Source organism: Uloborus diversus, chromosome 5 (assembly GCF_026930045.1).
Source record: "Uloborus diversus isolate 005 chromosome 5, Udiv.v.3.1, whole genome shotgun sequence".
NCBI classification, from domain to species: domain Eukaryota; kingdom Metazoa; phylum Arthropoda; class Arachnida; order Araneae; family Uloboridae; genus Uloborus; species Uloborus diversus.
In genome coordinates, this window is record NC_072735.1 from 125,772,997 (window position 1) to 125,788,481 (window position 15,485).

The 15,485-nt window shown below is 36.0% G+C and overlaps 1 protein-coding gene across 1 annotated transcript in view; it reads left to right on the forward strand.

Moving 5' to 3' along the window:
• LOC129223127 (dynein axonemal heavy chain 1-like) overlaps positions 1-11,947 on the forward strand; it is a 43,175-nt gene extending 31,228 nt beyond the window's left edge. The window contains exon 4 of the mRNA XM_054857692.1: positions 11,405-11,947. Coding sequence (XP_054713667.1) covers positions 11,405-11,947 — 543 coding nt within the window. The remainder of the gene's footprint in view (positions 1-11,404) is intronic.
• The last annotated feature ends 3,538 nt before the right edge of the window (positions 11,948-15,485 follow it).

The following is a 15,485-nucleotide window of genomic DNA, read 5'->3' on the forward strand; positions in this document are numbered from 1 at the left end:
ATGTAAATTTTCAATCAAGGCTTCTCCGGAGCAAACATGAGTCTAAAGTCATTTAAACATTTGAAAATTCACTTTTTGCACACTTAGGTAAACATAGAGCCGCTAGACAGGCCGACGCATCAGCTTAAGTTTAGCCAGTGGCGGATGGGGCAACATGAACCGGCCCTGGCATTTACAGACCAGCCGGTCCCCTTAAGACTTGCTCCTTGAAGAGGAGACGCTCCCACCGTCCTTAAGTTTTTTTTTCAGATATAAAAGATTTAGCGGATACATCTTCTAGTTTTAGTAGGGAGGTCACCATTAGAATTTGAGTATTCAAATTAGGAGAACTGCGTTTACGAATGTGGAGAAAAAGAATCAATAATACGAACACCTGCATAGTAAAAATTAATATTCTAGCTAATGAAGGGGGGGGAGGGGGTTCGGGGGGTACTCCCCCGGAAAATTTTCAAAATTACAGCTTCAAAAACGCATTGTTAGACTTTTTAAATGATCTTGAGCGATGTTTTGCGGGAGGGGGTATTTGGAGAATTTCTCCAAAACGTTTTCAAAATCAGAGTTCTAAAACGTACGCGTAAGCATTGTTTTGTAACACTAGGGGGAAGAAGGGCGTTCAGGAATTCTTTCTGGGAAAAATTTCTCAATTGAAGTTCCCAAAGCGCCAATTTAGGTGACAATTGACGATTTTTGGGGGGAGGGCTATGTTTTTTGAAATTGAAGTTCTTCAAAAAGTTTGCTACCTATAAATTGCCCCCTCCCCTAAAGTCAGTATCTGAAGGTCTTATGTGCAATAACGATTGATGAGGAACCGTGTGAAAAGAGAACGTATAATTTTGATGAACGTCTTTAAATCATCTTTGACAATGTTAATGAGAGCAAAGATCCGGTGTCCCCCCTCCCCCTCCGGGAATTTTTTTCAATTAGTTGTCTTAAAAATGCATTCTAGGTGATCTTAGGTAATGTTTGGGAGAGAAGAGGCTCGAAGGTGCTCTCCAGGAATTTTTTGGTAATTGAAATCTAAAGAAAGGGATTGTAGGTTTTCTTTGATAACGTAAAGGGGACTGACAATTCTGAGAAACTGAAGCTTAAAAAACGTTATTTCATCGACTTTTAATGACGTGAGGGGGAGGAATTTTCGGGACATTTTGGAATTGAAACCCATAAAACGAAATTTGAGAGGACCTTTAGTGATGCTGACGAGCGTGTTGGGAACAAAAAAATTTCTAAGTTAGCTTTTAAAACGCAGTTTTTGTCGATCTTCGGTAATGTTAGTGGGTGAAGCTGTTCGGGGACTTTCATTCCGTAATTTTTCGAAATTTGAATTCTAAAACGCAGTCGTAGATGATATTCGCTGATGTTACCAAGGGTTCAGGGACTTTTCTCAGAAATCTTTTTGGGATTGAAGCCCTCTAAAAAAGAAATTTCACACCACCTTTGGTGATACAAGAGGGAGGAGAGATTCGATGACCTCTGAAAAATTTCTTAATTGTAGTCCTAAAAACGAAATTTTAAATGATCCTTAAAGATGGGGTGGAGGCACTTCTGCAGGATTTAGGTGATCACTCTCCTGGAAGCTTTTCGAATTTGAAGTCCTAAATACGAATTGTAGGCCATCTTTGATAACGATAGGCGATATGAGATGGGACTGGGTTCCGATTTAGAAACTTCCCCTGCACTCTTTCAAAATAAAAGTTTTAAGCACGTTTCTAATCTACCTTGGAGGTGTAAAATGAAGGGTGAGGCTAGAGGATGTCTCTCCCTTCCGCATTCTTTGCTAAGTCCCTATCTTTTTATTAAATTATTCATACAAATGTTATGGGAAAACCTCCCCCCAGTATATCTTTTCCGAGATCATTTTAGTTCTTTGGTTTTTTTTCATAGTGAAATTTTCAATTTCCAACCTGGTGTTTGAATTTGTTTGAAAATAAAGAGATTGAGATTCGTCAAAATATTTTTTAACATTTTGGACTGATGTGGTACTTTTCAGGGACACCAGATCTTCTTCCAACTTTATTTTACTTTAAATATCCTCCAGCTAGAATATCTTAATAAAGTTTTATTTTACTTTCGTTTTATACATTCAAACACTTAGTATTCATTACGTTACAATGTTTTAAATCTCCCTTACTGCATTTTAACTCTTTTTCTATTTAAAACATGCTTCAGCGCCCCCTATGAAACCTCCATTATTATCTAGCTATTCATTCATTGTATTAAATTAAAATTTGTCATAGGTTTTTTACAATGTACTGAATACTTTTTTTTTGCTTGATTTTTTTTTTTTTTTTTTTTATTTGTCAGAATGTCTCGAAAAATTTTAGCTGCCTTTAGTTAGGTAAATTATAATAAAGAACCGTGGATGTTCCTAAATAATATTTAAAGGTTTAATATTCAAGGGTTGCATTTTCTTTCAAAATTTTGTTGAGAAAATTTTTTTGTCACGGGAATTCCACTTGGTATTTTGTTACTTCTATTTAATTTTTTTTAAATACTGAGAAGGTTTTCTTTTTTTACTTTGTTCATCCCTAAATTAAAATTGGCAGCCACGGTTCTACGCCACCCCTGGAGGTGGCCCTGCCTTTACGTGTTCATTGTCCCCCTACAGACTATTATTACAGGCAGCTGTTAGCGCCTTAGAAGGTCCTGGACAGTTATGCAATAAAGTTATCTTACCGGTCAACCGATGAATTTACAGAAACACAGTAAAGCATCTTATTGCTCACAGCAGAACATTTTTTAAAGAATTTTTACTAGGCGACATAAGTTTATCATAAGAGTAAAAATTATTGAGAAGGTTACAGCCTTTTTTTTCTCAGACAAATGTATGCAAAATCGTCGCCTCAAAGTGGTATTTCTGTAAGTACTGTTTGTTCTGCGGCGGCTGTATAGGATTTCTGATTTAAAAGGAAGCCGATATGAACAAACCTTAAGCATAGTATTAACTCCGAAGTAAAGGGGGTCCGGGGGTTTCTCCCCCGTAAATTTTTCGAAATTTTTAGTTTTGAAAACGAATTTTAGACGATCTTTGGTAATGTTAGGATTGAAGAGGTTCGGTGTCGCTCACCTGTCTATTTTTCGAATTTGTAGCTCTAAGAGTACAGTTTTAGACGATCTTTTTGATGATGTTAGAGTGAGGAGAAATTTGAGGGTCCATATCCCAGGAAATTTTTCTTTATTTTTAATCTTAGAAATGCATTCTAACTGTCTTTCGTAATATTATGCGCTCGGGTGCGACTCCCTCCCCACGCCCGTTCTTCGAAATTGAAACGTTCAAAACGCAAACATTATGTCCAATAATGTTCAGAGGAGGGTGATTCGGGGGTTGTCAGGCGGATTTTTTTCTGCAATTGTAGTGCTAAAAACGGAGTTCAATGCGCTCACGTGGAGGAGTGATTCTAGGGCCCGCAACAAGAAATTTTTCTAATTTGCAGTCTTAAAGATGCATTCTACTTGTCTTTGATAATGGTAGAGGAGAAGAGGTTTGGAGCACTCTCTCAGAAATTGTAGCTCAAAAAAATAAAAGATTAAAAAACTGAAACCCGACTACGGCAAAAAAAAAAAAAAAAAAAAAACAACCTAAAAGATAAGAAACAAGGTAGGTGCTGTTTAATATCATCGTCCTATGGAGTAAAACTAGTAACTTGATAGGATAGATATTCCTATTTATTGAGCTCTATTGAAATCCTCTGTCACTTTCACATTAATAACATTATAATTCAATTCAAATGCCGTTGTCGTGCGTTCTCAACTACAGTTCTACTATACCGCACGACTACGGTATTTGAATTGAATTATAATGTTATTAATGTGAAAGTGACAGAGGATTTCAATAGAACTAAATAAATAGGAATATCTAACCTATCAGCTTACTGGTTTTACTCAATAGGACGATGATATTAAACAGCACCTACCTTGTTTCTTATCTTTTAGGTTTTTTTGCCGTAGTCGGGATTCAGTTTTTTAATCTTTTATTTTATTTTAATATTTTCCGTTTTAATCTAAGATGGACAAAAAATAATAGCGTGAGTAATTTACGGTAAGCATTTTAGTTTGATATACAAGAATGGTAAACTTAATTTATTGCTATTACATGAAGCTGATAGAAAATTTAAACAATAAAAGATTGATTTTACTTAATAAGACTATAATAGTAATCAACACCAAACTTGTTTCTTACCCTTTTTTCCCTTAGTCGGGTTATTAATAAATTTATTTAAAACCCACGCTAAAAAAATCCTTTAAAATCGAGTTTTACAAGGTAAAATCAACTCCTCTTATTGTTGAAGTCGATTGATAGCGTACGTTACTTGGGTCGTAATACTGAATCAATTGACACTTTATTCATGAAAGTCGGATAAATAGTTTAGGTGCTACAGTAGAACATACACAAATACAAAGACTGCTAATTTTTTTTTAAAGCAAATAAATCATCTCATGCTACATTTGAAGTCGGTTAAAATATAGCCTATGTTACTCGGGCTATAATAGGGAATCGATTGACACCTTATTTATCAAAATCGGATGAATAGTTTAGGCACTATGGTGGATAATACGTAAATACAAAAACATACATAGACTGCTGAAATTATAACCCTTCCTTTTGGCTTCGCCGTAGCCGGATGAAAAACAGAAAAATGTTCCGCCAAAAGTCCGTAACCTTTCTGAAACGGTTCTTGAAACTTTTTAAAGAATTGGAAAATCTCCTCTGTTAAAGCCAGCCATGTCTCGGGAACCTTCGAGAAGAATGTGGTAGGTGGGTTTTAAATAATTAATTAGAACCTCGCCGTTCCACCAACAGAGTTCCAGAAGCATTAAAGCAGACACGACAGAACTGCAAGTAAGAGAACTAAGCATACTCCTAGCAAAGCTGAAGCGATCCTTGACTAATTCGCTCTTACCGATACATTAGTCAGTCTAGACAGAAAGTAATCGTGGTAAAGCCGACACACTTAATAAACAAGCTCAGTCAGTCTTTAAACTGGTAGCGAAAAAATATTCTTCACAGCAGTGAAAAGTCGGCATTCGTGTAGGTTTTGGCAATTCAGGAAACTGTTTGACAAATATCCTCGATTTTCTCAGGAAGTGGATGAAAACCTGCGAAATCCCGAAACGTTCCACTGAAATAGCCAGTAACTTCTGCCTTTTTTTACAGTGTAGTCATCCAACTTTCGTGGTTGATTTTCGTATCGTTCGAAGATATTTTTAAAAGATTCAGGACTGTAAGTGTCAAATGTAGCCTATGTTAGCCGGGTTACAATTTAAAAACGAATGACACCTTATTTATCAAAATAAGATGAATAGTTTTGGCGCTGCGGTGAAACAACCGTAAATACAAACATACATAGACTGCTAAAATCATAACCCTTTCTTTTGACTTTGCCGTAGTCGGGTAAAAACGAATAATACAATAGCTTTAGCACTATATACCTGCAAGCAAGCATCTTAGTTTGAAACACATGAAAGATAAATTAAATTAGCGTTACTACATAAAACTTGTAGACAACTTAGATTATGAAAGATTGCTCTTACTTAATAAGAATATAGTAATAATCATAACACCTAAATTGTTCTTTACCAAATGATGTTTTTTCTGTAGAATGGTTACAGTTTTTGTTATATTTATTTAAAACCCGTGCTAAAAAGAGAAAGGAATGAAATTTTTTAAAATCAGGATGTATAAGGCTAAATCAAATTTTCCTATTGCTGAAGTCTGCAAAAATATAGCCTACCCGGGTCTTAATTACGAAACGAATGACACCTTATTTATCAAAATCGGCCAATCTTGAACGATGCTGGCGAAAAGAGAGGTGGGGGCACCCTCCTATGGAAACTTTTACAAGTTTTTTTTTTTTTAAACGCAGTTTGTAGACGATCTTTGGTAATATTAACAAGAGGAGTGGTTTGGAAGATCCCATATTAAAAAGGGAATGAAGAATAATTACATAGACTAGCATATAAAGCCAGTTTTGTTACTATTTCTAAAACATTTATGATCAGGGTCGGATTTAGACTTAACGGGGCCTTAAGTTATTTCAGGTATGGGGCCCTTTTTTGTAATCCGGACCACTTTGTCGGTGGCGAAAGAGGAAAGGCTAAAGTGTTTTTTTTTTATTAATGACTATTATTACTTTTTTTGCGCTATATTTGTCTTTTCCCCTGAGACACATAAAGTTATGCATTATTTTCTTTCTTCCTTCCTTTCTTTTTTTTTCTTTCTTTTTTTGTGTGTGTGTTTTTTTAATGTGTGTTTGCCTGCTTTTTTGGATTTCCCTTAAGAAGGGGAATAGCATCGAGAGAATGATGCAGGGCTCCCAATTTAGGGGTTCTGGGGGTTCCCCCAGAGGGAATTTCGGAAAAAAAATATATAGTAAAATTCTGCAGTTTGAAGCCATATAAAGGAAGATTGGAATCAAAAATATTCGGGGGAAAAGTAAGCAAACAAAACTTTTTCAAATTATGTACTCTTGCAAGTTGAGATAATACACAGTAAAAATTTTTTAGGGGTCGACACATCGATGAGGCACTCGACAGAGAGAAAGAGCGAGGGAGGATAAAGGATAATGCATTGTTACTTGCGCTCATGAACTTTCGATACAGCTAGTTTTTAATCACCCCTGCAACCCATCTACAAATTGCTTTAAAAGAAATAGGGTACACACTTAGAAAATAGGTAGCAAGAGAGTAACATACTGCCCATTTGAACAATTCATAATTTATACTCTTAGTAAGAAATAAAAATGAAGCATACTTTGACGAACATACATTGAAGCACACACTGAATTTAACATATTTTGGCACTCCTCCCCCTTATCAACTCCAATTTGTTAGAAATTTCAAAATTCAAGGCTTGTAGCCATATTTTTGCATCATTTCAAGCATTTGAAAATGAAATTGATTTTTTTCAAGTATTTCCACTTTTTTTTTAGGAACGCCAACTCGCACAACTTTTCGTTATAAGCAATAGCTTTCAACTAAAATGTAAATCCGGCCCTGGAAATGATAGTATAAATAACAAAAGTCTCCAAAACATTTTTACAAATTAAAAGCGGTAATGGATAACTAAAGTAAAAGTTTTAGAAATAAGTAAATTTTTTTACGAACCAAACTTGCTCTTCAAAATCCTTTGTTTGAATCATCAAAATGAATTTCAATTTCATTATAACTTTAAAAGGATTTTTAATTACAGCTAAAACGTGTTACAAAGACTCCATCATTCTTCAGTCCTGTTGCCTCGAAGCTGGAGAAAAAATAAATAGATTGCCAGTGCCTACAAGTTTCAACGCGCGAATCCCTTTTATACATAAAGCCACAAAAAAGGAAGTGGTAGGTGTGGTATAATCCTCAGTTACCCTAAAGCAAAAATTACTGAAAAGAATTCCAGGAAACAATCCCGACCCTTCAGCCTTCGGCTTCACTCTCGGGAAAAATTCCTCTCTCTTTGCATCTTCGAATGAAAAACAGCTGTTTCCGTTCCGCAAACTGCTTTTGCCGTCCCGTCCCAAGTAGTGTTCCTGTACCCCTGTCCCCTGTACACAGATGACCGTGAAATGGTTATCGACTATCATCAATGAAAGGGCTAATGAGGTGGGGTGCTAATCGATTGCCGAGTGCGTGGTGGGCCGGTCCACAAGGGAAGAAAAAGAAGGCTTTCGTCATGTACGAGTCGACGGTTTTTTTTTAAAAAGAAGGCAAGGGTCTTCCTAAGAGTTTTACAAAGATTTGAAATCCGTTTACAAAAATGAGTGAACCTATTTTAGATTTTCCAATGTCGCAAAGTGGTTTGATTTCGCATTTTCTAGGCGACAGATTTTTTTCACTAGTTTTTTTAAAGAAGAAAAAATGAAAAAAAAAAAAAAAAACTTTTTTTTTTTGTACTATTCAATTGAAAGATTTAATGCGGCCCAAACCGAGGCGGCCCACCGGGCATTTGCCCGGCTGCCCGCCGGCCCCATCCGCCACTGTATATTATTGTAAAGTTTCATCAAAATCCTTTCAGTAGTTTTTGCATGAAAGAGTAACAAACATCCATACATCCAGACAAACTTTCGCATATATAATAGTAGTAAGATTAATTAATGATTAAATGTGATTAGTTGTGATAAAAATTGCGATCGCGATTATTACCTACAACGTTGTTATTTGAATCGGCTTGAGTGGTTTTATTGTCCATAAATAATTGGATCGAAGGTCTTTTTTTTTTCTTGACATAGTCAATGAAAAGAGTCCCCTACTTTATTCCTTAAGAAGGAATAAAGTAGGGAAAAATATATTAACGAATGTTGATTTTTTTTTTTTTTTTGTTTTAATCTAGTAAAGTTTATTTCTGAAGAAAATTCGTGTTTTTTTGCAAAAGGGATGATATCCACTGTTTTACCATCACTACCTACAAGAAGGCCTCTTCAGTGGTTACCTTAAATGAGCAATGACGTACTTGAAACCGGCTGACTCAAAAATCCTTATTTGGCTGTTTAGAGCTCTCAGCACTAGCCAACGCGAGCGCCAATTTCAAATTAAGTTTCGAATTCTAAGACCCTTTTTTTCTTCACTAATGCTACTGACAGTAGAGTTCACTCTGGATTTAGTAAAACTCCTTTTTATAGTTAAATTAATTATGCAAACATAAAATCATTTTTGTACTATTACATTGTAATGTAGAATAAGAAAGAAATGAAAATCTTAGAACTTCAATAATCTATAATGGATATAATTTACAACATAAGAACAGGTAAGAAATTTTGTTTTCTTTCTCAAGCCATCAATGGCTCGTTCTATCTCGCAAATTGCATTTTTGCCCTGGACAATGAGTTCAAAGTAAACCCGGAAAAGACAAATTTCGAACTCTTTACACTTAGTACCAAAACGTTTACTGTTGACCTGGTGTACAAAAACAGTGCGTTAACTCGGACTAATTGTGCTACCTACCTAGGCATAACTCTTGATACCAGACTAACTTGGAAAACGTACATCGAACAAGTGACTGACAGAGTGGTGGACCGCCTTTGCCTATTGAAACGTCTTGCTGGAATAAAGTGGGGTTCTTCTCAAAGTGTTCTTACATCCACCTTTACATCTTACATTAAGCCTGTATTGGATTATGGCTCAGAGGTTCTAATTACTGCCTCTGAAGCACACTTTCAAAAGTCGACCTCGTTCAAAATAAAGCACTAAGACTCATCACTGGTGCTGCGGTGTCCACCCCTGTTCCTGCTATGCAGCTACAGACAAAATTTTTTAATTTAACTGACAGACGAATCAAGGCTTCCCTTTCTCTCGCTGAAAGATTATTGAGAAAAGAGCATTTCTGGTCCGATTACATTCTTCCGCATACTAGACTAAAATCTCAACATTCTTTTCTTTTTGAGTGCCAAAGACTTGCAGAGGCCTTTGAGGTCCCCAACTCTAGACTTTGCATCTATAGACCATCTTCTTATACTGGCCTACTGAGATATGCTGCAGCTAGGTTTGATCTGGTACAGCCTGTCAAGAAATAAGATTCTCATTAGACTGAGATGTACTCCATTGCTTTGGCCACAATACACGAGAGGTACCCTGATCAGGATTGGTTTAGGGTTTATACTGACGGATCGTCCACTCCTTCAGCTGGTAGAGCAGGTGCCGGTGCCTACTCCAAACATTTTAGTCTTCAGGAGCCTCTCGACACTTGGGCGGATAACTTCGATGGAGAAATGAACGCAATTTTTATGGTCATCAGATCTATTGGCGAACCAGCTGAACAAAATATTGTTCTCTTTGTTGATTCTCAGGCTGCGATTCAGACCATTACTGATTACAATCTATATCCTTCAGAACTTGAGCTTGAGTCTAAAAAATCCATCGACTCTCTTTTGCGTTCCGGAAGAGAGGTTGTCTTCCAGTGGATCCCAGGTCATTGTGGCATCTATGGAAATGAACGAGCGGACATCTTGGCTAAAGAGGCTGCATCCACCTTCTCGCCCGGTCCCACTTAGAAACGCTAAGCGACTTCTCGCTAGCAAAATCCAACATGCTACAGTCTCTGCCCTGAGGAACAAAGCTAACGGAAAGCCCTGGGCTTGCCTTCTGGATGATGAACAGCGTACGCGCCTTTCTCTCCTTCCCAGAGCCCTGGGAGTTGCCTCTTTCCGAACCATTACTGGACATGACTACATACAGGTAGGTCCATTTACATAAAATCAACCTGGCAGATTCACCTCTCTGTGTGCTCTGTGACAGCAAAATGCCTTATGTTTGAAGAACGATGGTGGGCGCAATTTAAAAAAAAAATTGCAATGAAAAAATTTACAGAACCTTAACATTTCAGATATTTTTTTTTTACATTTTGCATAAAAGAAATTCTGATCACTACATTTTTTGTCAACATTTCAATAATTTTAATAGAATGCAGCTACTAGCTTCACGAAAATTTGTAAGAATAAAGCTAAAAATTCGTTTTAATTGATTGGGAGAGATGATACTTATGTTGCCGAGGAACGTAAACAAAAAGAAAATATTTCATTCGCAACTGACATTTTTTTCAATATTGCTTTCTGTTTCGCAAAATATTCATTTGATTACTTTATGTTGCAGTTAGTGACGCATGATTTACATAATTCCTATGCATATTTTTATATTTATGCAGAACGCATTTCATATTCATTTATACATTTTTTTAGAATACTTTATTATGATAGCAGTTGCGTTACTAAGTACGTGAATGTTTCTAAGATAGCGGATGGGAAAATTTAAAGTATTTCGTTCTTGTCTAAATATGAGTCTATGATAATGTTAAAATTAAAATTTTTCATTGATGTTTACTTCGTTATGATGTTGATAATTAAGGCATTATTTTTCGAACCAAATAAAAGTCTTTAAAATTCATGCGGATATGATACAATGTGTATTGAAAATTTTGGTTACTGTAATCTTGTTATTCCCTACATTCTTTCTAATAGGTTTGCTTAATTAAAAAAAAAAGCGTTAACTTGGAAAATAAACTTTTGATTTCTTCTTTGATCAATGTTAATATGTTGGTAAACTACTGTTCTCAAAATAATAGCTTTAGTGTGTTAAGAGACAAAAATTAAAGCGATTTTCATCGGAAAATTTCCTCTTGAGTCAGCCTTTTTCGGTCACGTGACGAAACCAGTGATTGGGCTTTCTATGTAGGAGGTGGTGGCTTTACAAAAGGAATATATCCAAAATAAAATTGGCAATTAAGGTCTGGTAAGATTGAGGAAAAGTTCTAGACTCATGCCAATAGTCCCTTGTTATTGTACCAAAACATTGAGAAATTCGAAATACTAACAGTGTTTGTGCGTAAAATGATTTTTTCGTTTTGCCAAAAAAATGTATAACTGGATATAATCCGTTTGGAAAGTAAACTCTTCATTTCGTATTAACACAGTTCAACTGTTTTTACTTTCAGGCATTACCACAGAAGGCGATGAAAGCATTAAATAACCGGCTGGGTTCTTTTGATAGCGAACGAAATGAACATAAGGAGCACTTAGCAGTTGATCAGAAAAAATTCAAAGACAACTTAAAACAATTGCACGGATCCATTCAACTTATCAGTAAGAAGAAATTCATTAAAGACGCTTCTCAGATAGCCATTAATGTACGGAAGGCTCGTAAAGAACTCAATGATTGCAAAGAACGAGCGGAGCTCTACAACAAAAGAGAGCGGTTATTCGGTTTCGACCCAACAGATTATTCTGAGGTTGAAGATTTGTCGAAAACTTTAAGGCCGTACGAACAATTCTGGTTGAGTACAGCAGAATTTCAGAAGTACCGAGAGATGGACAAAACAGACAAGATCGAGACATCTCAGCTGAGAGAAGCGATTAAAGAATTCCGAGGGAATTTGAGGAGTTGCGAAGATTACTTCAAGGAAAAGAATTCGACTTTGTTCGCAGCAGTGCAAACCGTTTTGGCAGAAATTAATGATTTTGTAAGATCTAGAAAGTAGTTTCATGACGGTAAAAGAACTATCGATTCTGCATTCGAAATCAAGACTTTTGGTTACACAATTTTCAAAAAAAAGTTATTTGTTTAAAAGATTTTTTTAAAAATACTTTTCCCCAAATTTATACCTTCTATACCTGACTATAAAAACAAAATAAAAAATTAAAATATATGCAGCATAATTTTTTTTATCATGCATAACTTCAGGGGCAGATACAGACTACCATTTTATAGGGTCTCATAACAAAGAATGAGCTCCTCCCTCCTTCCGAAGGAACTCACGGTTTTGGACACGAAGAATTTCTTAAAATGCTTGGGTGTCAATAAAAAGCACTAAATCAATCAGGCTCCTTCCTGATTGGCATAAAAGCTGCAAATTTCATAAGCAAGGAAAGACGAAATTTCAAAAATTTACTTTCAAAAATAATAAATTAAAAAGACAACTGAAATCGTTTACATTTTATTCGTACAGCGTTTTGAACACAATGTGGACAGATACTATTGTTGAAAGTTTAGGAGGGGGTCATGACCCGCATGACCTTCCCCTTGTATGCGCCACTGCATAACTTAGATGTATGCTTTCAAGGGAAGGAGTTGTAGACTAAGAGTTGGGGTTACACAAAAAAAAAAAAAAAAAAACTCATAAGGTACATTAAAAATTTCTGTATGGAGAGAAAGTACATACATAGACAAGCATTTATCGCTTGGTCTGCCAGGGCGGGTAAGTGACCGGGCGGGTTGGCGCGGGTGATCAAAGATCACCGATTTTCAGGACCAAGAGCTGGTTACACAAAAAAAGTACTCATAAGGTACATTAAAAATTTCTATAATAGAGAGAAAGTACAAACAAGCATTTATCGCTTGATCTGCCAGGGCGGGTAAGGGACCGGGCGGGTTGGCAGCAGGGGCGGATCCAGACAGAATTCTCGGAGGGGGCCATTTGGAAAAATATGATGCTTTAGAAAATTTTGAATATTACAAATATCAATATAGCCCACCTTTAACCAGAGCATTTTTTAAGGAATTTTCACTAGGCGACATAAGTTTAACATAAAGGCTGCAACCATCCCAATATTTTTCCTCTTTTCTTAACAAACATGTGCATATATCCTCGCCTCGAAATGGTACTCCTGTAAATCAGTACTGTTTGATCTGAGGCATAGGACTTCTGATTTAGGAGAAAGCCGATATGAGCCAACCATTAGTTTAATATTAACTTCGAAGTAAAGGGGGCCCCGGGGGTCACTCCCCTGGGAAATTTTGCAATTTGTAGTTTTAAAAATGCATTTTAGACGATATTTATTAATGTTAGGGGAAAAGGGATTTAGTGGCGCTCCCCTATCTATTTTTTGAAATTGTAGCTCTGAGAATGCAGTTTTAGACAATCTTTGATGATGTTAGAGGGAGGAGAGATTTAAGAGCCCATCTAAGTAAATTTTTCGGATTTGTAATCTTAGAAATTCATTTTAACTGTCTTTCGTAATATTAAGGAGTCGGGTGCGACTCCATCCCCCATCCCATTTTACGAAATTGAAACTTTAAAAACGCAAACATTATCTCCAATAATTTTAAGAAGAGGGAGGTTTAGGCGTTCTTCGGCAGATTTTTTTTTTTTTTTTTTTTTTTGCAATTGTAGAGCAAAAACCGCAGTTTAATACGATCTTTTCGTGATGATACGTGGAGATGAGATTCAAGGGCCCACACCAAGAATTTTTTCTAATTTACAATTACAGTCTTAAAGATGCATTCTAATTATCTTTGGTAATGGCAGGGGAGAAGAGGGTTGGAGCGTTGGAGCACTCCACCAGAAATTGTAGCTTTAAAAAGGCTGTTTCAGACGATTTTTGGTGATGTTAAGGGGAGGAGAGATTAAAAGGCCCACCCCAGGGAAAGTTTTCTAATTTATAGACTTTAAAACGCATTTTAGACTATCTTTGGTAAGGTTTGGGTTTGAAGAGTTTTGGAGGGGTCCACTTAGAATGAAAAAAAAATTCTTTTTTTTCTTTTCAATTTAGGCTAGGAAAGAGGGTTTTAAAAAACTTCTTGAAACTTCCTCAGTGTGGGTTTATGACTCCTCGGCATTGTTTTTATATTCATGTTAGACTTCGACGAATAATAAGGATTTTTTTAATATTTAGCTCTAAAAAAGGTTTTTAACTATTTTTGAAAGTTTTTCAGGATGACCATGGCCCCCCCTCTCATTGTTTTCCTTATCCTTATATTTTGTAAGCATTATAAGGGAATTTTTTGCATTTTTGCTCATAAAAGGGGGATTTTAACTACTCTTGAAATTTCCTCGGAGAAGGCCATGGCCCCCTCCCTGTATCCGCCCATGGTTGGCAGGTGATCAAAGATCACCAATTTTTAGCAGGAAAACTGCAGACTTCTGCATGAAAACTGCAGCTTTTCTGAAGCTAAAGAAAAGTCTGAATAAGAAGGCATGAGTAGAGATCTGCAATCAGCTATCTCGAAAACCTATCCAGTAATTTATTCCAATAACCAGCTGCGTCGGCCGGCTTTGCACGGTCTACCTCGAAAAAAATCTAAAATTTGCGGACAGGTTGAGGAAAAATAAACAAAGAGGAAAATTTTTAATCCTCGGATTACAGGAAAACCTAAAAAAAAAATATTAATTTATGCATATTTGAGAAAAAGGAGGCAACAGATATTTCTTCTCAATGATTTCCTTCCACGCGCTACAAATTTTAATAAAAGCTGTGCTCAACAATGACCGTGATCAACAATAAACTTCTGATTGAAGGCTTACCTAAATTTTAACATTAGTTAAAAGCAGTTATAATTCACGTTCTCATTGCCTTCAAACATTCGAACAAATTTTATCAAATGCAGAAAAATCAAGAGTTTCAATGGATATTTTATTGTAATTTTTTGGGAGCATTTTTTTATTTTTTTGCCCTCATATCTTAATATATAAAAATCAATGTCCTGAGATAACATATATATATATACATATATACATATATATATATCAACGCACAGCCAAAACCGCTGAAGCTTCAGACTTGAAATTTGGCAGGCATGTCCGCATGATTACGAAAGTAACCACTAAGAAAGGATTTTTCGAAATCTCAATTAGTTCGGGAGAAATTAATTAAAACCCCTTAATTTCTCCTAAATTAAAACCTGTCATTGAATTCAAATCCCTTATTTTCGAAGGCTTTCCTCCATTCAAATCATTATTCAGTACTTCATCTCAACTTTTGGTCGATAGCGAACTATAAATTTGATATTGTTTTTGTTTCTCACGTGGTTCTTCGAGGCTTTTCTCAAGTCAAATCATAATGTTTCTGTCTTTTGCTTTCATTTTTTCAAAACTAGAAACGAAGTTTTTAAGAACATCATCACAGGCGAAATATCCTTTTGAATTTAGAAGAGTGCGGTTTCCTGTTAAAGTTTGCTTTGCAATAACCATTAATAAGTCACAAGGACAGACATTAAAAGTAGCAGGGACCGATTTAAGAGAAGACTTTTTTTCACACGGCCAATGTTATGTAGCTTGCTCCAAAGCCAGTTCATCAAGC